Below are 27,275 nucleotides of genomic sequence, written 5' to 3' on the forward strand. Positions count from 1 at the left end.
TTCGCTCTATGTGTGTTCGTTATATAGAGGTTTGACTGTATAACCAAGGCTCTGCAATGCACACTGTGCATATGCCGCTACCCTAACATTGAGTAGAAGATCCCTTGCAAGGGCTGTGGAGTGCCCCATATTGGCAAGTTCATCAGGGCAACTTGGAAAATCATAAGCAACCTGACAAAGCTGGTAGCCATGTGCAACCCAAACGAGTGTCTTGGAGGAAACCTTTATTATGCAGGGCATGCAGGCAAGAACAGAAGGACACCGGGACATGCCTGGTTGGGGAGCCATGCTTCCTTCCCTCTGGCTGCCAAGCTCCATGCTGCAATGCTTCGCGCAGAGCCTAACATACAACAAACACGGGGATGAACGGAAGAAAAGGGGTTCCAACAGGCGTACGAGGTGGCACACATCAGCAGCGAGTCTCGTAGAGGCCACTGCGTCCAATGTAGCGCACCCATTTGATCACGTCATGGTCGCTATAGTTGAGCTTGGACTCAAACACCTTCAGGTAGCGCACTTTTAGCCCAGACGGTGCAAAGGGGACCTGCATAGACACATCTTAATCAGGCACTGCACGCACTCTGTCCACACAAATGCATCCATTATATTAAAATGGAGTTTGTTACCCAGTAAGGCTGTTAAGAAAAAAATTAAAATTTGAAGCAACACAAAAGGAAAGGTCATTTCATTCAGTATGAGAGTGCTATAATGTAGCCCCAACCTTGAACATGTGCGCAAAACAAGACTCAAACTGTGTCGAGAGTAACTTGCAGCAAACATTTCCAAAGCATTCATTGCTGAAAGAGAAAAGTGCATATACCTTTGCCGTTCAACAAAATGTGATTACAACCTTAAGCTAGTTTTCGTGCTGCTAGTCCTGCAGGTTGCTCCTTACTATATAGAGCAAATAAAATGTAAGGTTTACGTTGAAAACTAGACAGCAGTACACAACACTTTAATGTTAGGGTTCCCATCTTGATAATCCACACTACTACAGAACACAGAGTCAACAGAACGAGCAACACAGCACCTGCACTGAATGTAAACAAGCAAGCAATAGTATTTTATCTAAATGCTGCAGTGTAGTAAAGTTTTTGTTCAGCTTTGTTCCTTGACGCTTCCTGCCTTTCTGCCCTACAGCCTGGACCGCACATACAGTAATTCCTCGTTATAATGAAATCGCTTTATTCGAAATATTGTTTAATTCGAAATATCTTCCGGTCCAGACCCAAACGCATTCATTTTAAGCCGCATTACTCTAAGTGCACGAAGAGCTTGACCCGCTTATCGCGAAGTGGCGAGTGGAGGCATCGCCAAGCGGCAGAGACGCTTTTGCGCATTCAGCGGCACCGCATGAGGCAACAATCTGGAGATGTGTGACACGATGACGCCAACGCCTGTCGTTGCGCTGGCGCACACCGCATGGAGCGATGGGACTTGACAACAGAGGCGCGTTTTCAGCGTTTCTCTGTTACCGCCGCCTCATCGTTCAGTCCAGCTGAGTACAGCTGAGCTATATCACGTTTCTAAAACAACACAGCAAGGCGTACGATAAAACACCGATGAAGTGTCAAGCCACACGTTTTTTTTTCCTTTATTACCCTACCAAGCTTTTACTAAATTGTCTCTATGCACTCACATGCACGAATCAGACAAAGCAAGCGTCTGCAGGTCCTTTACTCAAACTGGACTACGAAAACAACAAAAAAAAAAGAAAAGAAAGAAGTCCAGAACAGAAGTTGAGTACCCCTGCCTTTTACGATTGGCTACCTCGCAAGCTGCTTTTGGGCGATACGCGAGGTTTTCTAAAAACCCAGATCTTGAGCGACAGCAACGAGCGGCAATACCTTGGCAGCCCTCAGTCCACCGTGCGACGCCGTCACGTGGCTTGTTGCCGCAAATTGTCGCCAGTCGGAATCTTATCGCTGGTGTCCCCCATGAGAATTTACACAAAAATGATATTTTTCTGCTGCTTTGAAATGCCAGAAAACCGCGGCCTCTTGGACGTTGAAGTGGCCAAAAGACCACGGGCAGACTTTTTCCATAGCATACGGTGGCGAGGCAATGGCATTTGCGCCGCTACCCAGTGTCCCGCGCTCCTCCCCTCCCCCTACACGACTGTCCCCCCCACTCCCGAAGCGGCTTCGCCTTCTCTCAGTGAGACAGGCATCTGCACATGCACTACTCTCCCGCCTCTCTTTCCTCTTCACCTGCCCACCTCCCTGCATCCACTTCTCGCTCCCCTCCTCATTAGCTCTCCACTGTCTGCGAGCCGCTTGAAAGCTAGCCCTCGCTTACGCGCTGCCGGTTTTGAGTGACATCGCCGCTCCTTCTGCCTTCCCGAAGCCTTCCCGCGCTTCATGCTTCGTGGAACTGCAGTCGCCTTTCTTCCGTCTGCACACATGAAGCTCACCATTGCAACAGTCATCAGCAGCGTGCTCTGACGAGGACAGCGAGATCGCCTGGAGACATGACCACATTTTGAAGCTTCTGCCTTCTGTTTCGCCCGCCGCTTTCACTTTGGCACCGATGGCGCATGCATTTGGATCTGTGCTGCAGGCCATGTGATGGAGTGTTATTCGTAGTGCTTAGTTAACCTTGCCTCATGTGCGTTTTTGTGGTCTAATATTCTATTTTGACTTGCTTGCAGTTTTGGCGTAATTAAATCCCGACTGCTCTAGCTTTTTTCAAGTGGTTGCTTATATCGAATTACCGTTTATAAAGAATTTTTCCACAGTCCCCATGATTTCATTATAACGAGAGATTACTGTACTGTATAAACGCATACAAGGGCCACACCCCCCATTTTCCAAAGCAAATGGTAAAAAGAAAAAAAAAGTCTAAGGGTCGCATCCAAATTTTCCGAATAGCTTTCAAAATACCGTATTTACTCGCATAATGCTCGCACTTTTTTTCCGTGGAAAATTGATGCTAAGTTGGGGGGTGCGATAATTATGCGGGGAAAATTTTCAAGCAAATGTTTTGGAGCGCTAAAAGCAAATTTAAATAGGTGCAAATTGGGATTTGTAGGTCAGCTATTGTAAATATAACCAAAACATTACTTTCAAGCAGAACTTACCCTTGCTATAAAAGTTCAGGGTCGCCGAAAGCACAAATTGCTAAAGCACTTTATTTACCGCACGCACCCTCATCACTCCCCACGTTTTGTGGTATAATGCTCACAGCAGACCATACAGTTCTACTCTTGATCAGAGACTTGATCCGAGTCCGTGTTGACACTGCAATCGCTGTCTCCATACTACGCAGAACTCAATGTCGAAGTGCCTGCTGGCAGCGCGGTTGCTATGCTGTAGCCCGTACTAGAAAGCTTTCAGCTTAAAAGCAGCTGTATAAGTTGCGTACCGCCCCACCGCGATGCGGCACCAAGAACACGGTAGACGGTGGAACAAAGCAAGCAACACTGACGGAACAAAGGAACAATGATGAGACGCGGAGACACCTCGCAAAATGGCGACTACAAGCATCATGAAGGAGGTAAAAAAAAAAAGATGAGCATAACCTATGATGATGATCTACCCGAGCACGCCACCTGGTAGCGCGTGCATACAATGAGGCCAGCTAGGTTCAGTAGCACTCCAAAGATGGCGCTTGCTACTACTAGCAGAAGACTTGCGGCGGTAAAATTGGTGGTGCGATGATTATGAGAGGAAAAGAAATTCCCATTTTTGACGCCCAATGTTGGGGGTGCGAGCATTATGCGAGTAAATACGGTACACGCCCACAGGAGCTTCCATATGCTGACCATGGATGGCGTCCAAACTCGTAGGTCATATATTTTCCCTCTGCCGCGAGCTTCCGCATTCCATATCAGCATCTGCATTGCCAGCCCCGACTGCCCCGGCAAGCGGTGTCTCAAGCAGATTTCTGTATATCAAATTATTGATATATCAAACTATTTCGTGATCCCCATCTATATCCGGGTTCGACTGTAGTTGTTATCAAATGCTTGACCTTTAAGGCCCGCAAATACCGTATAGATGCATGTAAGGGCCGTACTTTTTTTTCCAGATTCAAAGCCCAATTTTCAAAGTGCGGCCCACACACACGACATACGGAAAACATTTTCTTCAAGTAAAAACAGACTAATCAGTGAACATGCGGCATTTATTTACCATTCAATCATCACCCGCGGAGTCTTCCGACTGTGCTCTTGTACACGTTCACCCCACAAATTGTCGTATTCAGTCCTGTATAAACTGTTTGAAATCCCGGTCACCTAGAAACTGTGGGCTAAAATATTCATAGACACGGAAATCCACAGACAAAATCCAGCCAGGCACAGTCGCGAGCGGTGCCTTCTTGAGACGTCTGATTTGCATCTCATCATGATTGCTGTTTGCCATCCATTCTGAGTACAGCCTTTGGAATTCAACCTTAAAAGGCCGATTGATGCCGACGTCCAAGGGTTGCAGCACGCAACTATGGCGTGCGACCACGCCAGCCACTACTCGTCTCATGTGTCTTTGACTGTCGCAAAATAAAGCCGGGGTGGCCTGGGCTAGCGATACCAATGCAGATATGGATTTCGGCAGAGGGAAAATATGATACATAGTGATAATGACCTTCGACTTCGAGCGCCATCCATAGGCGGCATCTGGAAGCTCCTGTGAGCGTGCATTTTTCTACTCCTGTGTGGGTCATGGAATGTATAGGTGATGCCCTTACACGGATATTTTTTTTTAATGTTTGCTTCAGAAAATGGGATGTGCGGCCCTTACACGCGTTTATACGGTAAGTCACCACGTTTCTCCTTATGAAGTCCAGTCTCCGTGGGAATGGACATTTCGCATGTTGGCTCAGACCTTCTTCGATGCGGCTCCCTTTTGCATTTAGGGAATGCAGGAAAAGCGACTGTGGCGGGTGGCCACCGCTGATCAGTTTTTCATGTTGCAAGCCTCGTTAGTACATGTCCGGATCACAAAACATTAAACCACAATTTGTCAAGATTTCGAAAGCAGTAACCGGGAAATAGCAATACAGTCAAACCCGGATATATCGAATTTTGGTTATATCGAACTCACGGAATATCCCCTTGAAAATCCCATGTAGAAGTATAGGAAAGCCGCATCATATCGAACACAATTTCACCGGTCGTTCAATATATCGAACTCCGCACCACGCACTGGAAAGTGTGCCTTCCCCAAAGACGATCGCATCACCTTCAGCCGTTTGCCACGTGACGTTTTCAAGCCACGCGTGGAAGGAATGAGATTGGACAGTTCGGCTAGGGCAGCGCCGCGCCAATTCCCCAAAGGCGCGTGCATCTGCGGTTATCGTTTCCCGCGCGCCAGCACGTGACGTTTGCAAGCCATGTGCGTGAATGAACCAGAGAGAACCGGTGGGAACGAGAGGGGGAAAACGCAACAGGGCGAAGCGTAAGGGTGTGCCCATTCTTTTGCCGAGCTATCTCTCTCCTTCCTCTTTCCCGGCCTTCGTTCGCAGTAGCACGCGCTACGCATGCGCCAAGCCAGCTCAGCCCATTTTCAGACGGAACGTCGGACGCTTCCTCCAGCGTGTGTTGCGAACCCTCTGCGCACGGCGGCTGACGTGGCTTTGGCGCCTGCGGAAGTAAAGAAGCGGCAAATCTATCTTTTTTTTGCAAGAGTAGTTTGTTCTTATCGTTGTGCTGTACGCACGGCGTAACATACGATATGAAACTGCTTTTTCTTTTTTTTTTTTGTGGGAGTCATTTCTTCTTGCATGTATGAATTAAAGCATGCAGTCAGCTGCGATCATGACACCGGCTTTTAGCATTTTTCGCTTCAAATAGTATTTGCAGCTACTTTATCACGCTTTCTAATGATTCTGTGGCAGTAGAATACGCCCGCCCCAAGCGCGGCGTGATAAATCGAACCAGGCTTGTGCAATCAAGCCATCAAGAGCAGTCTGCCAAGTTCGCTCCCCGCCACAGCAGGAGCTATCAAATGATAAACAGTCTGCGCAGCATCTTGGCACACTGCCAAGAAATGAGCTGTGGATGAGACTACCGAAACTGAGTGCGACAGGCAAGCGAAAACGCTGGCGATTTCGCCGCCGCGACACAAAAACCTTGTTTTGAGCTGCCGCCGTGGCTGCTCGAACGGCAGAGGGGCGCAGTTCCAACAAGTTGGAAATTTTTTTCTCTGTCGCTGCCGCTCGTCGGCGGCGGCGAGATCGCTTAATCGCTTGCACGTGAGCGAGCTGACCTTAACGCTTTTTTTTTTTCCGAATTCTCGAGTGCAAAAGTGGAGGGTGGGTTTATTATGCGAGTGAGTTGATTACGCGACAAATACAGTATCGTTTTTTCGCATCGTAAGTGCCGTCCCAAGCCGATTTCTGTATATCGAATTATCAATATATCGAACTATTTTGCGATCCCCTTCAAGTTCGATATATCTAGGTTCGACTGTATTCAAGAACATATTAACCGGGAGAAAAATAGAGTAACTCTATGGAAGAAGTTTTACCGTCCGCAATTTTGAGCGCACAAAACAGGAAATCACATGAACAGGGAAGATATCAATCAGGTTCCCCTGCATTATGACTACTGCAGCTCGTAATCAAGTGTTTAGTTTTAGTTTTCGAGCTGCAACACCTTTGCCCTATGATAGGCCATGGTGCACAATAGCCTGCTTACTTGATCTGTCTCAACAGACAACTTGACATTTCTTCACTACTCACGTGTTTGGGACCTAAATTTGTCTCTTGCATACACAGTGCGACAAGTGCGCTTCAGATATCTTATGTCGACTAATTTATTTAGAAAAAAGCCCTCTGCAATTCCACTGTACTAGGAATATTGTTGCTTGCTATGTATGTAAAGGGGAATGTCATGCCATCTGGTTTCACAACACCACACAACCTTTTAAACGAATTGGTGCCCAGCCATGTCACATGCCAACTACAGCTTGCCAGAGGAATCCTTGTTGCGAGGCCCCGAATGAGGATGCAAGGGTCCGGCTCAGTTAAATTCCTCACTCTCAATGCCACCACACACCTCAAAATTCATGGAGATGGGTGGCCGGTTCCACTTTTTCTTGGCGTCCGTCTGGAGCAGCTCGATCTCTGCACTGAGCTGGGTCTCCTTCATGCCAGCCATGCGCTTGATCTTCCACACAATGGCATTCTCGCTGGCCTTGTATTTGGCCTTGCCCTTCATGCAGATCAGCTGCACCCCGCTGGTGTTGAGCGGGGTCGGGATCCGAACCTGCACAACGTATGTGGACTCAGTTTTATTTCCTTACAGGGAATCACACTCTGTTCAAGCAAATGAACAACGATTATTACTGAAAGTCCAATCTTCATGAACAAATGTTTAGCCAATTTTCAAAAGCACAAAAATTCCCTTGAAACAATTTGTTGCAATTCATTCACTTAAGTTAAGATGAACTTAAATAAGTGATGGCAACTCTGTCACGAGTACTAATAGGGCATCTGCACGGCTCTCTTAATCCGAGCAAGAAAGAAAACCTTCCCCACAAGAAACCACATTCTCACAAAGCTTCTCTGCAGATTTGTGCGAAGGTGCAGATATTGAAGGACACCATCACATCTGCCACATGCAACACACAAATTGCGCATGTCCAGATTTTAGTTGTTCCCAGCATGGGGCATGCAAGCTAACATACAAACACTTTTTTGACCCCAATGTGGCCGCATGACACGTGTGGCAGGCAGAGGTATGGTGCTTGTGTAGCAGGGGAAGTGAGCACGTTCCATTTTCGGTCCCGGGCAGTCTCAGACTACTTGCTGGCATAAGTCTGGTGTTTGATTTTTCTCAGGTAGCAAAGAAACTTCACCCACCAGTACAGCTCATAGGAAAATAGCACTGCGCTGGCAGTCATATTGAGTCATACTCTGTGCACTTTGTGTTCCTGCAGACAATATCGGGCATTAAACCTTGATGAGCTCCGTAGCTGGTCTCTAAGCTGCAAGACATTTGAACCTTCCACCTTCACTTCTTGACTTGAAATTCACTACACTCCTGAGCACAGATTGTTTCTTCACGCTGTCCAGAACTTCTTCCCCCTACTTTTTCCATGACTTTTTCAGCACACAGACCTCAGTCACAAGCAAACCATTGTGTGCTGGAGCAGCTTCTGCAAATGAATGTTTTTTCAAATGCTTTCATCTGCTACAGCAGATGACGGTGGGAGCTTGCAAGCAGCCATTAGCAATCAGGTCATGAGACCACAACGCTATTTCTTGTCAGATTGGAAGCCAGGACCTGTCAACAAGTAGTCTAGGACCGGATAATCGAACGTATTCAGTAAGACACATGACTTGCCAGCATCTGAAGCAGTGCATGTGGACACTTTCGCTCTAGTGCAGTTGGACACTCGAGTGAAGGGCAGTTTTCAGCCTACCTCAATCTTCTGCCCAATGAGGGATGGCTTGAAGTTGGACTTGAGGACCACCTTCACCTCCATCTTGGTGCGGCCCACTTCACGCACCAGGGGAATGATGCGGAATGGGAAGCTGATGTCCTTAGTGATGCGGTACCTGCCAGGATATGATACCTCCAGCATTAACTCCGCGTACAAGAAAAAAAAAAAAAAAAAGAGCTCGACACCCGCAGGTGTGCGATTAAGAGCGTTAGCTTGAGTTTAACAGAATTTATTCCTAGGTCCTCAATTCAGATACCAATGTGTACATCGCAAACCGATTCGTTTGGTACCACCCGCACCTCTCTATGACCGCTGGTTTGCCCGCCACGGCCTACTGCCGAAGTTCGCACCCCACTACTGTTTTGAGGACCAAATTGTCATCTGTGCTAATTCCTCACACATGTTAGGATTCAGTTCTAAGAACAGTGCTGTGCACGTATGGTGCAGATTCGTTTGAAACTACTCAGAACCCTGCATCTCAAACGGGTGGGCCACAATCTTGGCACCAATGGTGATTACAAGTGATGACACACCCATTCCCAGCTGGAGTATGGTAATGCAGCGGCGGTGGGGGGGGGCCTTCGTCACATGGCTTTGGGGAATCATGACATCACACATGGTGGACCAGGTGGTGGACTCCATTGTATAGATGGTCACATGGTAGCTAAGAAATTATTTGCAATGCTGTAGCTATGATCACGCGACTTAGCCGCCATCTTGAATATGGGAGTGCTGAAGAAACAGACGAGAAACAGGCAAATACAAGTAGTAAGAGATAATGCTCTTAAAACCACAAGGTGCCTGCATCATGAATGAGAGCCAACACAATGTAAAGGCTGTGCACTGGTAGAAGAGATTCAGCACCCACCAATAGTGCTGCAGTTCCCAAACAGAAAACGACAGCTGACCAACTGTCAAAAGTTGAAAGGGCTTTCATGCTACTAGCCGTTGCCACTGAAATGGCAACATTACAGCATGCCATTTCAAGAGCACTCTGGTATGAAGGCTACCACTGAGGTCACTTGCAGAAGTCCATGATGAGCCCGTGGCTGTCTTGCAATACTAGTAGCAGCCAAAGTATGAAAAAGACTGACAAGTGGGTACGCCTGTGCTGCCATCGCAAATAAGCCGGTTGGCCACTTGTGATGTATTTACAGGCATGGTGCGGTCCCAACTTCATCTTTTCAGGCATGCCGGAGTGCATGAGGTGAGGGCGGATAGAAGGAACTTCATTTTTAATTACCAGTGCTTTACAGTTATTTATCTAGCTCAAAAATTCTCGCAGTGGGATTGCTTGCCTGTCACTCCACTCTGCCTAGGTAAATCTTTTCCTAGTCCCTTTAAGTACAGAGAGAGGCATGTTTGTGCACTTTCAACTGTTCGATGGGTGGAAAAACGTGAGACTGTCTGTGCACAAAATCATGCATGCAGGGAAACATCAACAAATGCAACTGAAATTCTTTTTCCAGGCAACAGCATATGTGGGCAGCCCATTTAACAGAGCCCATAAATAGCTAATGTTCAACTTCTATGTGTGCAAGTGCTCTCTCCAATGCATTCATGTTTAACATCTGTACTTGTGCACAACAGTGTTGCTAGTGTGCACTGTGAGTGAGATAAATGGCAACTGCACAATTTCAGCACACAGCACATAACGCAGAAGGAGGGTGAAGAACCACCTGTTTCAAGTCCTCCTCCTACTGGAAATTACAGGTGGCACTGTTGATGTAGCTACTGTTAGTTTTTATCCAGTGCCACCAAAGATGACAAAGACTGCCGATTCACTTTAATTAATCCGCCTTCTGCGCGAGTTTTCTGCGCATGCGCGAAGTCGTAGCGGCGACCGATGGAAACACATTGAGCGGCGTCGACTGCATTTCTCGGCGCCGCCAGTGCACGGGGGCTGGCGGCACCGGGCGGCACGGTGGCCGTCACAGGCTTGGCAAAGCGATGCCAACCACATCTGCCGCGTACGGTTGCCACTCTCTAAGCGCGCCAAGATGCAAGACGCGGTTTTTCAGGTTTCCTTCACTGAGCCGCGGCCAACAACGACGTGAAGCTACAATTAGGGCCACCAAGCGTCAAGATGTGAATGGCCGACCTTAGCTACCTACTGCGTACTCTCGACTGTGCGAAAAACACTTCGTTACAGGTATGTATGCATCTAAAGGAAATGTGCATAATGAAAAGTATCTACCGGAGTTTGCACCAAGCCTGTAACCCACCAGTGATAGCCGCAATGAGCATTTGTTCGGCACGTCTGATAGCGATGTATTTTGTCGTTTGTTTTCTTTATGTGCGAAGCGGCCGGGTAGCGCAGATATCACAGGTGGCTGTGTGCGCTAGACCGTAATATTTAGCATGTTTTATCGCGACTGCCGCCTGACTAAAAAAAAAAGAAAAATTGGGCGTTTGTTGTGATGCACCGCCGTTCGCAAGCCGAGTGGTTGAGCTGGTCATGAGGCTCGCGAACGGCAGTGCATTAAAACGCCGTATTTTTTTTCTTGTTAGGCAGTCATGATAAAACATGCTAAATATTACGGCCCAGCGCACAGAGCCGCCTGTGATATCTAAGCTACCTAGCCCTTTCGCACATAAAGAAAAGAAAGGATAAAATACATCGCCTTCAGGCCCCGGCGCAACTAAAGCAATCACGCACCGAAAAAATCCTCACTGCAGCTATCCCTGGTGCGCTACAGCCTGGGTGAAAACTCCAGTAGGTACTTTTCATCATGCATATTTCGTTTAGATGCATACATACCAGTAGTATCTGTGTTTTTGCCGCTCGGAGCATATGACGCACTTGACACTTGCACAACGCACAGTATTTTTTTTTTTTTTAATTAAAGGCTCGCCTTTGTGCACGCCAAAGCATTCGGATTTTGTTCCTTTGGTGTACGCAATCAGATGCACTTCGTTAGGGAGCTTGATAATCGTCGTCTATGTCCAACCGTTTGCGATGGCAAGGAAACCGCCCGGCACAATAAATGAGTCTACTGGAGGGTTCATGCTCGTTCACTTGCAGAGTGGATCGCTCTGGACGTAGAACAGGGTTGGTTCCTGACCGAGATGCGCATCCGATATGTAGGAGATTCACATGTGTCACCAACAAATCGCGGCGGAGGCAGAAATGAACGTTTCAGATCCTTTCACAACAGAATGACCATTCTCTGCACACCGAGAACCTTTTCACCACTGCGACCACATCCGTTCTGACTCCTGAGGCCAGAAACCGGCTACAGCTCTGAATCATCCATTGCCAGAAAAATGCAGCGCGTTTCCTGCAGGTGTGCATTCTGGCCGGGACAATGCCCTTTTCACGGGGTGTGTATATGTGCCTCTCTGCCGATCTTCGTGGATGAAATCCTATAGCTGCACAGTTGTAGATGACGCGAGGAGGAAGCGACCCCCATTGCGCCATGCCGGCGCCGCGGTGACCGCATTGTACTCGGTAACTCAAGACACCCCGCGCATATGCGCCGCTCAAAGTCACAGGAGACGATTCCACCTAGCTCTGCAGCATCAACAAACCCCTGGCTGCTTTGCCCTTTGAGATCCCCCTCTCTCTCTCTCTGCCCCCACGCTCTCCTGTCTGCCGAAAACCTGCACGCTGAGAGCGTCTCATTCTGTCACGTCGAACACGGCCCGCGCTACATGCTCTTACAATACGAAGATAGTATATGCGTACGTGCGTTATGAGTGGATTGTGAAAACGCTCTACCTTCCCTCATACTGCGTGAACATGATATGCTGCAATCACTGTCACTACTTTCCGCTCCGAGGCCAAAAAAGGGGGGAAGCTTTCGCTTTCTACCAGCGTTGGCGTGGCCATTTCGTATGGTGCGCTTTCGCGTCGTCTGCTACACTGCCGCTCAATGTGTTTCCCGCACGCTCCCGCATGATGGCGCCACATCCTCGCGCAAAAGGCGGATTAGGGCAGAGATGCCTGCCTGGTTGCAATATTAGGCAAAGCAGACCACCAAACCAAAAATGCCATACAACATGATCCTCCTCCTCCACACTTGACAGCTGCAGTCCTTATGTCGCCTTGGTATCACACATCGTGTGCGGCAAACCACACGAGAAGCCCTTACCACAAAAGGGGCTATCAGAGAAGTTAAGCTTTTGCAGCTGGATAGTAGCACTCACCTCATGAGTTCGAACTCGCCATCTGGAGGAATGAAGCTGATGCTGTGCTCACTCTCAAACTTGCTCAGCTTCACACACTGGTGGAACTGGCAGTCGTCTATCGCTATCGATGTCTTCCCCGTGCTACAGAAAAAGAGCCGGCAGCAGAGGTCAGCACCACACTCTACTGCGGAAGCTACAACATTCAGTGCACAACACAAGATTGTACTAGTACACACTTTCGGTATTGACATCAAGCTGCAGTCAGTCAGGTGCCAGATGAACTATGGCACAAAAGTAGGTTAAGTCAGAGAAAGCAAATCAAGAAAGCCTTATCACGCTGAGGCATTTTTTTTTCAGTAAGCCCAGCTTTGTGTAACTATTTCCTTTAATCAGCTTATTAAGCAGTTTGCCTGTCCTGTACGTCTCTCGCATTGCAGTTACACCTAATAAATGCGGCCAGCCAAATGAGATCAACTGCATGAAATGCCTGCCAAGTTTGAAATTGTGGTTGCTACCATCATTAGCACAGTGCAGAACATTCAGCACGCTGCTGTACTCTCAAAGTGCTCCACCCCTCACGGCAAGTAATGAGCTGGTAGGCAGATACCATCTGCTTAGTTTTATTAAACTTTCCTCACACGGCGAAGAGCCGCTTTTAAGGCTTGCAGGGCTGCTTTTGAATCTATGAAAATAGACCACCACTGAGGGCTCTGCTGACTGATATGCCCATGAGCCCATGAACAACTCATTGCGGAAATTCATCACTATGCAATTAATGGAGGACATGACATCTTCCAATGGCTTCCAGGACACAGCGGCATAGCGGGCAATATCCGGGCGGACGGGGTCGCACGAACAGCCCACCAAGGCTGTGACTGTGTGTTGATTCCCTTTTCCAGGGCAGACGCAGGGGGCGCGCGGGAACACAGGCTCTCCTTGTGGAATTCTGGCCAACTTGCCAACTGCCGCTTAAAATCCCTGGACCTTGACCTAAAGCTCCGGCTTCCACCTGTGGGTTGGTGTACTATTCACAAACTTGTATTCTTTTATGATAGATATGGCAAACAGCCCTGCATGTACAAAATGTGGGTGCGACGAGTCTATAGGCCACATTCTTTGCGAGTGCCCCATATACAGTGAGGAAAGACAGATTGACGCCCATGACTGAAATTAAGATTTTAGGTCCCTGGCCACGGCGATCGTCTGTGGTGAAGGCCTCCCAGGCACTGCTCCGCTTTATGAAAAACACAGGCCTAATCGAAAGACTGATTTTGAAGTTATGTTACGTGATATGACTGACGTGATGTGACATGTCTTCACCCATCCCTCTACTAACTTTTATATCCACTCACCCCTTTCCCCCAGTGCAGGGTAGCAAACCGGCTTCTTTTACGGGTTAACCTCCCTGCCTTTCCTCCTCCTCTCCTCACAGCTGCCAGATTAATAAAAATTTGTAAACAAACCGGTCAGCCCTTTTCCCTCAATCCAGCATTAAACACTCATGTTGGACTGCAGCAGTTAGTCACAAAGCTGCAGTAATCTGCGTTTTCAAGACGGCCGTATAGGCATGTGCACATTTGCTCTCCTCCAAGCTTGTTGAAAACCAACCAGCAAGTTTTAGTCTGCAGTTCACGACAGGTGTAAGCAATAACCCACATGCATTTTTCAATCAGTTACCTGGGCAGCAGAAGAGTTTTCATACACTCCACAAATGGTGGCACATCACATGAAGAAAAATGCGCTCCTTAGAACTGACCTGCGAGTGGGATCGTCCAGGGTGGACACTTTGCCCTTGCTCTCCATGGTGATCTTGTCGTTGATGCCAAACTTGCACTCGGGCATGCCCGAGAGGTAAGACTTCATTACGACCTTCCCGGCCACGTGTGCACTGAGCACCTGGCCCTGGGGAGACATAAGAAGGTTTACGTACTCCAGGACATCCAGAAACAGCTCGTTGCGGCGATACTTGATGCCCTCGCGCCTCCAGCCGATCTGGCCCGTCACCTGCGACGTGATCTGGCTCTGCTCCTCCTTGGTCTGAGACTTGACTCCCTGCTGGGTGATGAACGTCTTCAGGATGCCCACATCCGTGTTCTGGGGGTAGCCAAAGTCCAGCAGCTCATCCAGCAGCTCGTAGATGAGCACGAAGTTGTTCTTGACGTTTTCTTCGCTAATCTTGCCAAAGTATGACTGCATCACCTCGCACATCTTGAGCAGGAACTCAAACACCATGGCCGCATTGACATTCTGCCGCGTCACTGCCGCCAGCCAGATGTTGGCCCGCTTCATGTGGAAGAATGAGGTGCGTGCTATGTTCGTCACGGGGCTGCGCACCTGCTGCCGTGCGTGGATCACGTTCACCCGGAACGCGTCCACTGCATTGCGCCTGTAATAAGAGATTCATTCACACTTGCACAACTTCCAGCCAGCATTTTTCTCCTTCTGAGCACTGCCAAATGTGTAACCTTCGTGGATGCCTTGCAATGCCTGTCTCAATGCATCACTATATTTTGCTCATGTTGAAAAGGTGCTTCCACCTCTGTCTACAAATAAAGAAAACATGTTGACCTGCAGCCCTCCGAAAAACCTCCAAAATCAGTTAACCATGAGTGGCTGTACAGTGATGTAGTGTGCTCTGACCAATGTCCCAACGACTGGTTGGGTTTATAGGGTTTCAAGCCATCAAGAGGATCAGGCTGTGAGGGGTGCTGTTAAGAAGAGTTCCAGAAATTTTAACCACCTGGGGTTCTTTAACATGCACCAACCTCACACAGTATAGACAAGCATCAGCCCGTGACGTCAGTGGAGATGCAATGGCACTGCCGACAGCAGTGACTTGCGCTGTCTTTCGACAGAGTGACAAAAAAGAAAATGGCAACTGTTATCACATGTTTCATGCGGTCGGATAAATATGAGAGCGAAGGGCAGTGGCGTTGAGCGTGACCCTTTGGTAACGGATTGCCTTTGCGGCTAACGTGAGTTGCGCTTCTGCACTGAAACTTGACTAGTTTGAGACTTAAATTTTAAAACTGCTTTTCGGCCGCACAACGAATAGTGCAATAATAAACGCCTGCAGCTTGTGCGCGTTTTGTTGTATATACTATCAAGTCATAAGAAGCCACCTACAGTACTGCTCGTGTATATGTTCATACAAAAAAGCTAGGACACAAAGGGAACTGCTGTTACCTTGAGCAGCCACTCCAGCACAATATTGCAGAAACAGGTCCAGACCCAAATAGCACCATACATTAGAATAATGCTATAAAATTTTTGTCTAAGTTGCCTGAATGTTCCAGCATTTTGAGACATAACAATTATATTAGCAGAACAATAAAAAGAAATGTTTTGCTAATGCTGGCTATTGAATATTATTATAACGTCACATTGTTCGAATAAGGTCTTCTAAATGTTAAAGAAATGCTTGACTCATAAATATAAAGCAACATACTATATTTCGGACAGCGAGTCCCAGCATTTTCGCCTTTTTTTCTTGCAGTAACTATGTTTTTCTGGTATAACACTTCTTTGCAACTAGAACACTGAGATGACGCCTGCCAATCTTTGCAAGGCACGCACGTTGTGTACCATCACGAGTGGAGGGCCCATATTCTCGTGCAAGGTTGCTCTATACATTTCTACGAACATCACATTTATGCTGCATACATGCTAGATTTTTCTTGGTTAAATGGTTGGTTGGTTGGTTTGTGGAGTTTAACGTCCCAAAGCAACTCAGGCTATGAGAGACGCCGTAGTGGAGGACTCTTGAAATTTCGACCACCTGGGGTTCTTTAATGTGCACTGACATCGCACAGCACACGGGCGCCTTGCTTTTCGCCTCCATCGAAAAGCGGTTGCCGAGGCCGGGATTCGATCCCGCGTTCTTGGGAACAGTAGTCGAGCGCCGTATTAAAACAATACACTAATCTTTATATGCAACATTGCAAAAACATTGGAAAAAGAGGACATTAACAACATCAAAACATTGTTTGACTGAAACAAAAATGTAAAATCACTCTTTTTCGGTGCTACCTAGAGACTTGTGAACTAGCTATTCTCAATCACTTTCGAGAGTTTCAATGAGTGATACTTCATTACTGATCCTAGAAAGCGAGTAAACATAGTTACGATACGGGCAAAGTCCCACAGCGTAATTTCTCAGATTATTAAGTTTTCTTTTAAAAGGTCATTAGGGGTCATGACAGCTAATATTTGAGCATAAACTGATTATTGCATTTCACTCCACACATATAAAATTATAAATCCTCGAAATTTGAGCTCATTCGGTGCAGTACGTAGTTTTAAAATAGCTTTTTATCATTAATATAGAAAGAAGCTTCCTGGTCTGGCAACCATTGGTGGCTGACGTCACAAAAAGATATCCTCATGTCCTCTGCTATTCGCGGTGTCGGCTGCACTCTTGCATACACACTGTGGACGGTAGTCAGAGCTTTTTTCTTCCTTCAGCAAAAATATGTTATTCACATATTCTTTCTTTGACAAGCCTTCTTTATAATATGTGACCGTGGTGATTCTCAGACTTGTTTTGAGCTTCATCTAGAGATTGTAGAGGAGGCCAAAATCTATGGGCTCATGTTTTATTACTTAAGCATACAATCAGAAGCACATTATTCTTACGTTATCAGAGTTAGCTTGTTTAGCAACAAACGCTCCCACACATAAAAAGGCACACGTCCAACGTTTCCTTCCGCAGTGTGCGCGGCAAAAGGGAGGAGGGGTTAGCATAGTGTTGCTGATTGCTGAGCTGTTGCCCGTCACTCTTTCAGTACAAAAACTAAGAGGAAATCCCAAAAAAAGTATACGTTGATGTCAGAGCGGTATACCTTGAGACATTACAGCAGCAGAAATCAGCAGAACATCTTTTGAACGAAGCGGTACCTCTAGACTTGCTGTTATATATGCCCACGTTAGTCAAACTTAATTTTAGACTGGTAAAGCATTTTTGCAAAACTATGTTCAATGGCCAGCGCACGAAAGCATGTGCCACAACCGCTGCAGCCCCGTCATCGCAAAACCCAACGCGATTCGAATGCGCTTCAATGCCCACACCAAACATGAGCCTCCCATCTGCCTCCGTCTAGCTCCGTCTAGTTCCATCTAGCTCAGTCCCACCTGTCCCACAGCTGCAAGCGCAACTGCGACCCACTCCCAAACCTCATTTTGCGATTTTCTAACGATTTTCCAGCAAATCACTCGTGACTGCTTCAGCGTAAACACAGTAAACATACATCATTTAGTGTTTAGTGTGTGAGCCCTACACTCCCGCAGGAATTGTGATGATTCGCGGATTACGACTGTGCCCCCCAACGTGTTTGTTTAGATATCTTTTGTACATGACCGGATGTATGCTGTTCGTTCACATGGTATAGAATGCAAGCTGAGCTAGCAATACCAAAACTATTCACCAATTTTTGCACCGGTTGCACTTTTATTTATAGAATGCAAGCTGAGCTAGCAATACCAAAACTATTCACTGCTTTTTGCACCGGTTGCACTTTTATTTGTTCAAAAAACAACTGCGCTGCAAGATGCGCCGTGGATGCTACGTCCCCTGCCTGCACTAGGTACCCACAAGCGGCGCCGACAGCTGCCGGCTGCGCTCGCCTGAACAGGGTCACATCGACGCTGCCTGCTCAACATATACACGCTTTGTGATGTAAGCAGTCGTCAACTTGGGGTCACTACTGCCAGAACTACATTCGATGGCCACATGCAACCGCTAAAGCTTGTGAATGCCACTCCGTAATCGCCGAAACTCTAAACCCGAACCCCGCATACTCGCGCTAGGTCTATTCATCACTGAACGGGCCAGCAGTTCGGAGCCTACTAACATTTCTGGCCAAGGTAATTGCTGATGAGAAGGGGGAACATATAAACAGTGTAGCTGCTTGTTTTTGGTTTTCTAACATGGTTAAGCAACAGACAAGCGCAGCTGTTCAAGCCTCATGACTCATCGGGTGTCAAGTTCTCGCTCGGCCTCCAATTCGACCAAACCAGATCGGGTGACAGTCCAGTTCCGTCGGCGTCACCAGGCCAAAACCTCACTATGGTGATAGTCCATAGTGAGGCCATAGTGATCTGTCGCCAGTGTAATGCGACAGATCAGGGAGTTGATAAGCTAGGGAACCTCCATGCAGCCCACTGACTGACTGTGCCTTATGCTGAAGAAAGCATACCTTACTCTCTATCGCTCTCGTGCGGTAACATCTTCAAGCACTTCCACAAGAGGGGCGACCACTGTGTCAATCGTCCATAAAAGAAAAAGAGACGTGTCCTTTGATATTGCAGCCTGCACTGCAGACGACGCTGTGCCACATATTCTCTTGTGACATCACACGAGCATTTCAAAATGGCTGTCGCTCTTGGTGGGAGGAGCTTCCCGATTCAGATTTCTATCGCGTTTCTTTTTGTAATATGCGCCGCACACTAGGAACTTTGCGAGTAAACTCACAGACCTGTATATTATTCACAAAAGTATAAAACTGCAATACACTAAATGATCCTGTCATTGCCCCTTAAGATCCTGACGAATGAATTAAATAGCCACATACATCCTAGCTCTGAGCAGGATATATATATGGTACATGGAGTTTAATATCCTAAGGTGGAATCGGCCATTAGGAGTGCAAAATAAACAATGTAATGATGTGCATTTGAATAAAAATTTTCCATATATTAAAGCTCATTAGACTGAACAAATTTCGTTGCAAGCATTCGTGGAAAACGTTGCATTCTCGCTCATGCGCCTCTCCTATAGAGCAAAGAGAACAAAGAGCAATTCTTACAGGCCTTCATGTACATATCAACCTTGGCTACATCTATACAATAAAACAGACGTCAAGCGTCTTTTCTATCGAGCAGAGTAAACAAGCTGGCAGCGCGCTAGGCTAATGTTAGAGAACGAAAAGATTTTCTTATTTGATGAAATTCTGTGACTTAAGTTGCCAGTACAGTGAGCTAGAAATACTAGTTCATTATAGTTGCCGGTACGTAATGTTTTTTTAGAGTGAAGCTGCTTGGAGCAGCAGCTGAAAGCCCATGAAAAGAGTCTCCACATGAAAAACACTTCGTCATTCATATTGTCGCCCTCCTTGCATGCACTAGCAATAGGCGAGAGAGTTGAATAGTGTTGATAATTAGTTTTTCTTATACATTAGACTGTCATTTTCATTTAACTTAATCAGTCACTACAGTCCCCCTACGCGCTTTTGAAACTACGGAGAATGCAGCCAGGTAATTCCAGCCGTAATCGGCTGATAAAGTGCTGAACTACTCTCCAGGCATGAACCGAACTATTTCTACGCACAAGCGAAGCTTACACTTCAGAAAATACCCAACATTGCTGCCGATTGCAGTGCCACCTTTGTTTACAAGCATGACGCTTGTCTATAAAATCATCCTAAAATGTTCCTGGTGAAAGGAAAGGGGGGATACACTGGGAAGGCACCCCAAGGAGCCCATAGGGTCTGCAGTGCACAGTTTGGGTGCCCCTGTCCTGCTCTCTGCATTACATGTCACAGAAACCAAGTCCACATTTTCCTCTTAATTTTTTATTGCAATATAATTAACTCATTTCATGTAACCCACATTGCTACTCACTGCTTCACAACACTGAACTCTCTGTTCCCGCTTGCACGACTCAGTGCGTTGTCCCAGTGAATTTACAGCCTTTGTGCTAGCCTTAAAATTCCAGCCCATGGGTGGGTGCTTGCATGCTGACAGCTCCAAGTTCCAAGCGAAAGTGGTACATGCACGAGGGAACCCATCAGGTATGGATGCACCTCCTTACCACTGCAGGAGGAACAACCAGTAGCCAAAAGATACAGGGTTTATGGACCCTTTAAAGGACTATAGACACCTAATTTTTGGGTTCATGATTTTTGTATTTCTAATGATGTCTAGGATATTACTGTACACGAATCACTACGTCAAATTCGCCTATGACTGCTGAATAATTTATAACCAAATCTTTTCTCGCACCTGTTTCGGGATTGGTCTCAACAGCCGAGCGATGGCTGTGATGTCACAGTCAAGTCTAGGTCACGCAAGGGATGAAAATACAGCGATATAATCATTGCTGTGTCATTTGAATTCACTAGAATGGCAAAGCCAGCCTGCCTCAAGAACCGGAATCACTACAAGAGCAAAATGAGCAATTATATAGATTTTTTCATGCCGCATATCAAGCCATGATTGTGATGTCACAGCCATCTCTCGGCTATCGAAACCGAAACTGGCGAGAAAAGAAAATTCAATTATAAATTATTTAGCGGTCGCAGGCAAAAACTGTGTGTGGATCTATATACAGGAATGACTTCTGCATCATTAACAAGAAGAAAAATGCCACCAAAATTTGGCGCCTATACTCCTTTAAAGAAACTGCAAGTAAGCTTTGCTGCATAGTAAAATTCCCTTTAGCATGGTGGTGCTGTACCCCGTCCTTGGGGCAGTGCAGAATACGCCGATATCAAGCCGCACGCCATGCACTAACCTCAGAAGCAGCATTCCTTCACTTTTGGAGAGCGGGGGTGGGGAAGTACGAATGCACCTCGGAGGCAGTGACTTCACAGACGGCTCTTAATCACATTATTGCGACAGCAACACAAGGGAGACGGGTGAAGGAAATGGACGTGACCACTCTCACACAGCACCCAATTTCCGCTCCAGAAATAGGTTTGGCCACCATGGCTTGAAGGAGTTTGCTGTGCAGAGAAGCAGACTTCCAGAGCTTTGAAAGAGCCCACTGAGCACTATCGCTAGCACCCTGAAAATTCATCATTCAGAAAAGAGCTCAGCATCATTGCAGAGTAGGCTTGAAAACCACAAACATGGTTTGCCCTCTGAGCCATGTGAGGTCAGGCTGAACACCCAGTAGGCAGTGAGGAATTTTTTTTTTTGGCATCAAGGCCCAGCACTGCCACTCTGCTTTCAACACCCATGCTTTTTCACATTAGCGTTTAATGTGCCGATGTGCCATGCCATCGGTCCTTTTCAGAGCTAGCCGATAGTAACCACATGCAAGAAGCCTTCCCCTGCACTCACCCGATGTCATCCCGGTAGACACGGGAGATGAGGACCTCTCCCTTGTGGTTGTAGATGAACAGGCCTCCAATCATCGTGGAACACCTGCACACAGAGCGAAACAGTTTCAGCTGATACTTCGGTATGCTATTAATTAGGGCTGTGAAAATATTCACAATTTCGAATACAAACTGAACATGTTTAAGATTCATATTTGAAAAACTGACATTAGGAATTTCCCGAATATTCGAAAATCACTGAATACACTGAAATTTTCTGAATTCGCCGCAGTACTGCATGTTTCCTCGTAATTATTGACCGCATTGACTTTGCAGTGAAGCATACTCAAACCACGACAGCACTGTTCTGTGAAGAGGGCCTTGCCACCAGTGTGCTCAAAGTGGATCACTTGATGAAACCTGGAAAAAGTGGCACCCTCACTTGAGTTTCATCTCAAATGCAGACAACTATCATGCAGGCGTTTATCAGAAAAAATTAGTGGGTTGAAAATGGCCTGGAAAACTTCCGAAGACCCATTCACTAATTCAAGGTTTTGGTTCATACATTTTTTCTGGTCCCCTAAGACCAAATTAACGAGAGTTTACTGTATTTAGCAGCAATATGACAGCTCCACACAGTTTCATGTGGACCCTTCCTGTAAATAAATTGGTACTGTACAGACTCCTGTAACTGAATTTCGAGTAAAGTACGCACTTTCGTGCTAGCCTAGTTTCATTTTATTTGCAAACGCCATGTGAATTCTGAAAAAAAAAAAAAAAAGAAAGAAAAGACAGACAGACGAACAATCTTGCTCTTCTAAGTTTTTTTCTGAGGTCAGATATCCCATTCCACATTTGAAGACATTATTTTCTCATATTCATATTAGAAAATTTCGTTATTTGCACATCACCAGCTGCAATGCATCAATCACTACTCTAGGTAGTATAGCACGGACATTTGGACAATGTTGACATGCAGGTTTTTAAGCTTTGCAATTGTAGTAATATAGCTTCCCAGGACTACTGGCACAGTTAGCCTGTAGCAGTGAAGTAGCAAGAAAATGAAGAATCGCACAGATCCTTCCACAACACAAGGCAAGTGTGGATGGGTGAAACCATGGAGGAAGGAAAAAACTTAGGAGAGGCCCTGACGTCACTTTTTTGAAGTCTGCATGGTAGCTCCGCGACTGTAATGTCTCTCCTCCTCCTTTACCCTCCACATTTTCTCCCCACGACGCTCATGAACCTAGGGCCCTTCGCAATGCTGCTCATGCCATTGGGAAGGAGGTGCACAGTTAGGCCACAGTCAATGTTTTAATGTTTCAAAGAAGAGACATCGCCTGCGGCATGATCTGCATGACCAAGTCATGACTAGTACACACTACTTGCCTTCTGCACACAGCAACCAGCTCCCAACTATTCATTACACACCATGCTTAGAACCCTCACCATTTCTCATTCATTGCCCTACACGACATGGCATAGAACACAAATACAGCCAGAGTGTGACGACATGGTACCACACAAAAACCGAAGGCCAAAATGAACACGGCACTGAACACCAACTTTCAAGTGACATTTTACTAGGCACAGTTACAACTTTTCATTCCAAAACAAAACAAAACTGCAAAGCATCACTGCCCCATCGCTGCTCTTTATGCATCGCATTTCTGAAGAAGCACCCTCGAAGAATGGATTTCACTGCCATCAAGAAGTGCTAGATCACAAAAGCACAACCACCTTTATCAATGTGACAGACTTCATTATCTCTGGATGGTTGTGAAAGTGGAGGGAAAGTGGTTGTGGAGGATGCTTTTCCGAAAATGTAAAACAATGAGTATCGACGGGTTAGTGATGCATGCCATTTGTCCTGTTTATTTTAGTCTTTGTGTTGCTTCAGAATGCATATGCTACTGAAATGAATTAATGCAAACCCTCTGTTTGCTTGGTGGGTTTCTGCACACTGAATGGCCACAGTTTTCATTTCTGCGTATCACTATACACTTTTTTGCAGCACATCCAGCTTGCAGAAGCCGATGTTTCAATACTTTATATGCATACTGTTCTGAGTTGCATTTCTCACAACTGTGGATATCTTCTGTTAAGGCAAACATATCCAACAAGTATATAAGCTGTATTTCATGCCATGTTTGTGCTGTACCTAGCTTTTCTAGTAACAAAGGCATCCAGTAAGAAAAAAAACGGTGCAGCATCCCAGATACAGTAAAGAACAACTGTGCAGGTTTTTCACCACTCTAGAAATCAACCAAAGCCAGATGAGCCACACATGCCAAGGCTCCCTTCTGTGTGAGAATTACGATACCCGCAATGGTGACTCAGCGGTGAGGATCTTATGGATACAGAATGGAGTAGCCAGTACAACCGCATTTCGATAAAGGCAAAATGCAAAGGCATCCATGTGCTGTCTGATGTCACTGCACATTAAAGATCCTGAAGTAATCGTCCACCAAAAAGTGTGACAGATACTCTATCTTTCTACAAAGCAATTTAGAATTACCATGTCACACTAATTTCAAAGTGCAGCCAATGACAAACAAACCACCCCTTTTCAAGGCTATCTGTCAATAAAGTTCAGGACTGTAAAACAAAAAAATCTTCCTGTATTTCTCAGGAGCACACCAAAAGTAAGGTGTACCTTGATGGCAGTTCACAATGATCCCGCCCATAGGGAAGCCCTTATTTTCATACTGCGGCACCAATGGGGCGATCAGGACTAGAGAATGCAATAAAAATGCAGAAACATATGCATGCAGAGAAACAAAAGTTAGGCACAGTTATGATAAAGCATAGACACAAATTGGTTTAACCGAAGCAAACGGATGGTATCTGCCAGTTAATTCGAGGGTTCAACAGTTCGATTGAAAAAGAAAGCTACTTGAAGGTATACCTGAAACTGCATGTGCATTTAAATAGTTTTAATGCTAAGCACACTACCATTTGGCACTTCACTACCACTCTTGGCAATGACAAGTCTGCCTGTTGCTGCTATTATCTGCACAGAGTCATCAAGCAATCAAATCAGCTACAGTAGTGCGTGCTATGGCTGAAGGGCATTGAGAACTGTTCGTACCCTACTTTCTACGGGAGGCATACTTCACTTCCAGCTGAGAACTTGCTCACCAGGTCAAGGCTCCAGTCTAACCCTCACGATGCCGCTCCAAAAAGGGGCCCCTCTGAGCACAACAGGATTAGGCGATTCCCCATGAAGCATCTGCCGGTGATCGCACTGCCAAATACAAAAAGCATGCTCCACTGCATGCAGCATGCTGAAAAAGCACTGCGAAAGCATGGTCCGCTGCAAAGCATGCGGAAGCCAAGTCTGCAAACAGCAGTAGCCTGCTCTTCATAAAAGCACTGAACAGTGCTGGATAATGGCACATTTCAAAAAGGCATGTAGTCACCCACAACAATTGGCACCAAGGCCATTGCCACTGAAAAAATCTCTGCACCCACCAGCTGTATTCACTCCAGCCTTAAGTCGAGGTCAATGCAAAGGGCTATGGAACAGAAATAGTAGGTGTTAACATTACAGCACTAACCGCATGAGGCGACAATTCACGGAGAGACGCCGCGCGACGGGCTGAAGGCCGCCAAAGCCTGCCGCTCATCGCTGTCACTCAGTTTCTGGGTTTTTAGAAAATTTCGCCTGTCATCCGAAATTAGCTCGAGAGGCACCCAATCGCAGAAGGCTTTGGGGTGCTCAACTTCCATTCTGGCTTTTTTTGCGGGTCAAGTTTGTTTTCCTAGTCCGATTTGAATGGAGAACCTGGTGCCTGCAGATGCTCACTTCATCTGATCGGTGTTTTATGAGTGCATCGAGACAATTCAGTAAAAGCTTGGAAAGATGGTAAAAGAAAAAAAAAAGGCTAGTGCGGCTAGCTATTGTTAATTTTTGAAAGGAGCAGGAGAAAGTCGCTGCTTGCAATGCAAGTTGGCATCACAGTGTAGTAGCACACCGCTGCACTGTGAAGTGCGATGTGTTAAAAGAAATTTCATCAGTGTTTTATCGTACTTCATGCTGTTTAGTATTATAAATGAAATTATCGTGATTGAACTCCCCTTAACCGAACGACGAGGCGGCGGTAACAAAGCACGCTGAAAACTCTCCTCTCTGTCGCTGAGCCCCGTCGCTCCGTGCAGTGTGCACCAGCGGCAACGACAGGCATTGGCGGCGTGTGATGGATAGCTAGGGGTTATCACCTTATGTGGTTGCCACTTAAGAGAGGAAGCGCGCAAAGTGGGTCCGAAATAACTCGATCTAATGGCATTCTGGTCGAAATCTAGAAGAAATGGGCATGGGCCATAAAAAAGTCATAAAGAGTTACAAATTTTGTTTTAACAGAAGTGAAGCTTAGTAGGGGGCTGCAGAAAATTAGGTTGATTTGCAGGGGTTAAGTGGATGCAACCAGCACAGAACTGAATTGGAGAGAGGTCTGGGTCCAGCAGTGGGTACTGTTCGGCTCGCGATGATAGGTTTTCATATTCCATATGGTTTTAAGTTGGTGACAGAATATGTGTAGACGGTTACAACTTTTTCCACAATACACAATCGATTGCCCTTTTATCGATCACTGACCCTCATCAGCCGCTCTTATTTGCATTCACTCCTGCATAAAGAGCATTTGCACGTGCCTAATTTCATGACCCCAACACTGCCTCCCTTTAGGTTCTCTCGCCCTTCTCTTCACCATGACACACCTCCAACAAACCAGTCAAATTAGACGTAGGGAGGTGTTCATGGCCCACAGCCCTTTGAAGTCGTAGTGCCTGGGTAGCAACTGCTCAAGTTAACATCTTTTGCTGTAGAATCACTGGAGAGCAGTCACGCTAAAATGACAGCAGAGCAACTGTTCCTGTCTGCAGACCTTAAAGTGCCGATACATACGAATGCCTTGAGCGGCGAAGCGAGGACGTATTCGATTACCGCATTGCAATTTATTTGTGTTAAGCTATACTAAACTGCAATCCACACTGCCCGAAACATGTTAGCGATGTGTCATTGCGCTGCTCATGTTTACGAAATATCTGAACGCAGTGTGCCGCTCGCTCACTCGCACGGGCTTTCACGCGAGCACCGCCAGCACTCGGTTTCCAGCTATGGAGGGAGTCCACGGCCTCGCACGCCCCTCCGCTCTTCGGCTGACCCCGTGTGGTCGCCAGCCGCCCAGGCTACGAGCTTCGCACGTGAGGAAGGGGGCGGCGACGCGCGGTTATAAAACGCCCCCGGTCTGGCGGCGCACACACTGCCTTATTTCCACGAAGAGCCTTTAGCTGGTTCATTCGGTCTATGCTAGTGCGACTTCCCACGGAACTCCGCGGCTGGGCCCTCGTGAAAGGTCAAGCAAAGATCGCAGGCTACGGCTCTCGGCGACCCCTAGTCACCGCCATCGATTGAGTCGACGCCATCGAGGCACCGAGCAATAGAGCGACGCTGCGCTGCTTTTCACGAGGCAGTTCCCACACAGCCAGCGCTACCAGTGCACAGCGAACATCAGCCGTTGGCCAGCGAGCGCTTTCCGTACCTACCTGTCAGAACGACTCCCCTGGATCCGCGATTCCGCCCAGCATACCTCAACTCCTCGTACTGCAGTGCTGGGACTGCTTCGACTCCTCAGGCTTCTAAGGCCCGCCTCGTCACTGTGCAGATAAAGGATGCTACTTTGTTGTGAGGGCGCGCAAAACGTAATACATTTTTTTA

At 46.8% G+C, this 27,275-nt stretch overlaps 1 protein-coding gene across 4 annotated transcripts; it reads right to left on the reverse strand.

Annotated features, from left to right (window-relative positions):
* Positions 1-209: 209 nt before the first annotated feature.
* AP-2mu (adaptor protein complex 2, mu subunit) lies at positions 210-27,244 on the reverse strand. 4 transcript variants are annotated; one of them, XM_084597353.1, is made up of 8 exons: positions 27,104-27,236; positions 24,698-24,803; positions 21,579-21,662; positions 14,275-14,904; positions 12,537-12,659; positions 8,367-8,502; positions 6,998-7,207; positions 210-544 (listed from the first exon to the last, which is right to left on the reverse strand). In XM_084597353.1, exons 3-8 carry the CDS (start codon positions 21,650-21,652, stop codon positions 410-412), a joined length of 1,308 nt encoding a protein of 435 aa, XP_084453479.1. In that variant the 5' UTR covers positions 21,653-21,662; positions 24,698-24,803; positions 27,104-27,236; the 3' UTR covers positions 210-409. The 4 variants fall into 4 exon arrangements, with proteins under 4 accessions (XP_084453479.1, XP_084453480.1, XP_084453482.1 ...); XM_084597354.1 differs by having other exon boundaries at positions 24,648-24,803; XM_084597356.1 differs by lacking the exon at positions 24,698-24,803 and having other exon boundaries at positions 27,104-27,244.
* Positions 27,245-27,275: the final 31 nt, after the last annotated feature.

Source organism: Amblyomma maculatum, chromosome 3 (genome assembly GCF_055883805.1).
Source record: "Amblyomma maculatum isolate TAMU_Amacu chromosome 3, ASM5588380v1, whole genome shotgun sequence".
Lineage (NCBI taxonomy): Eukaryota > Metazoa > Arthropoda > Arachnida > Ixodida > Ixodidae > Amblyomma > Amblyomma maculatum.

Bases quoted from the DNA above. Each gene is read 5' to 3' on its own strand.
- AP-2mu (XM_084597356.1), bottom strand. From the start codon at position 21,652: ATGATTGGAGGCCTGTTCATCTACAACCACAAGGGAGAGGTCCTCATC. The intron at 12,660-14,274 runs GTCAGTTCTAAG...CTTTTTCTGTAG, and splicing joins CTGGACGATCCCACTCGCAG to CACGGGGAAGACATCGATAG. The intron at 7,208-8,366 runs GTAGGCTGAAAA...TACGTTGTGCAG, and splicing joins TCATTGGGCAGAAGATTGAG to GTTCGGATCCCGACCCCGCT.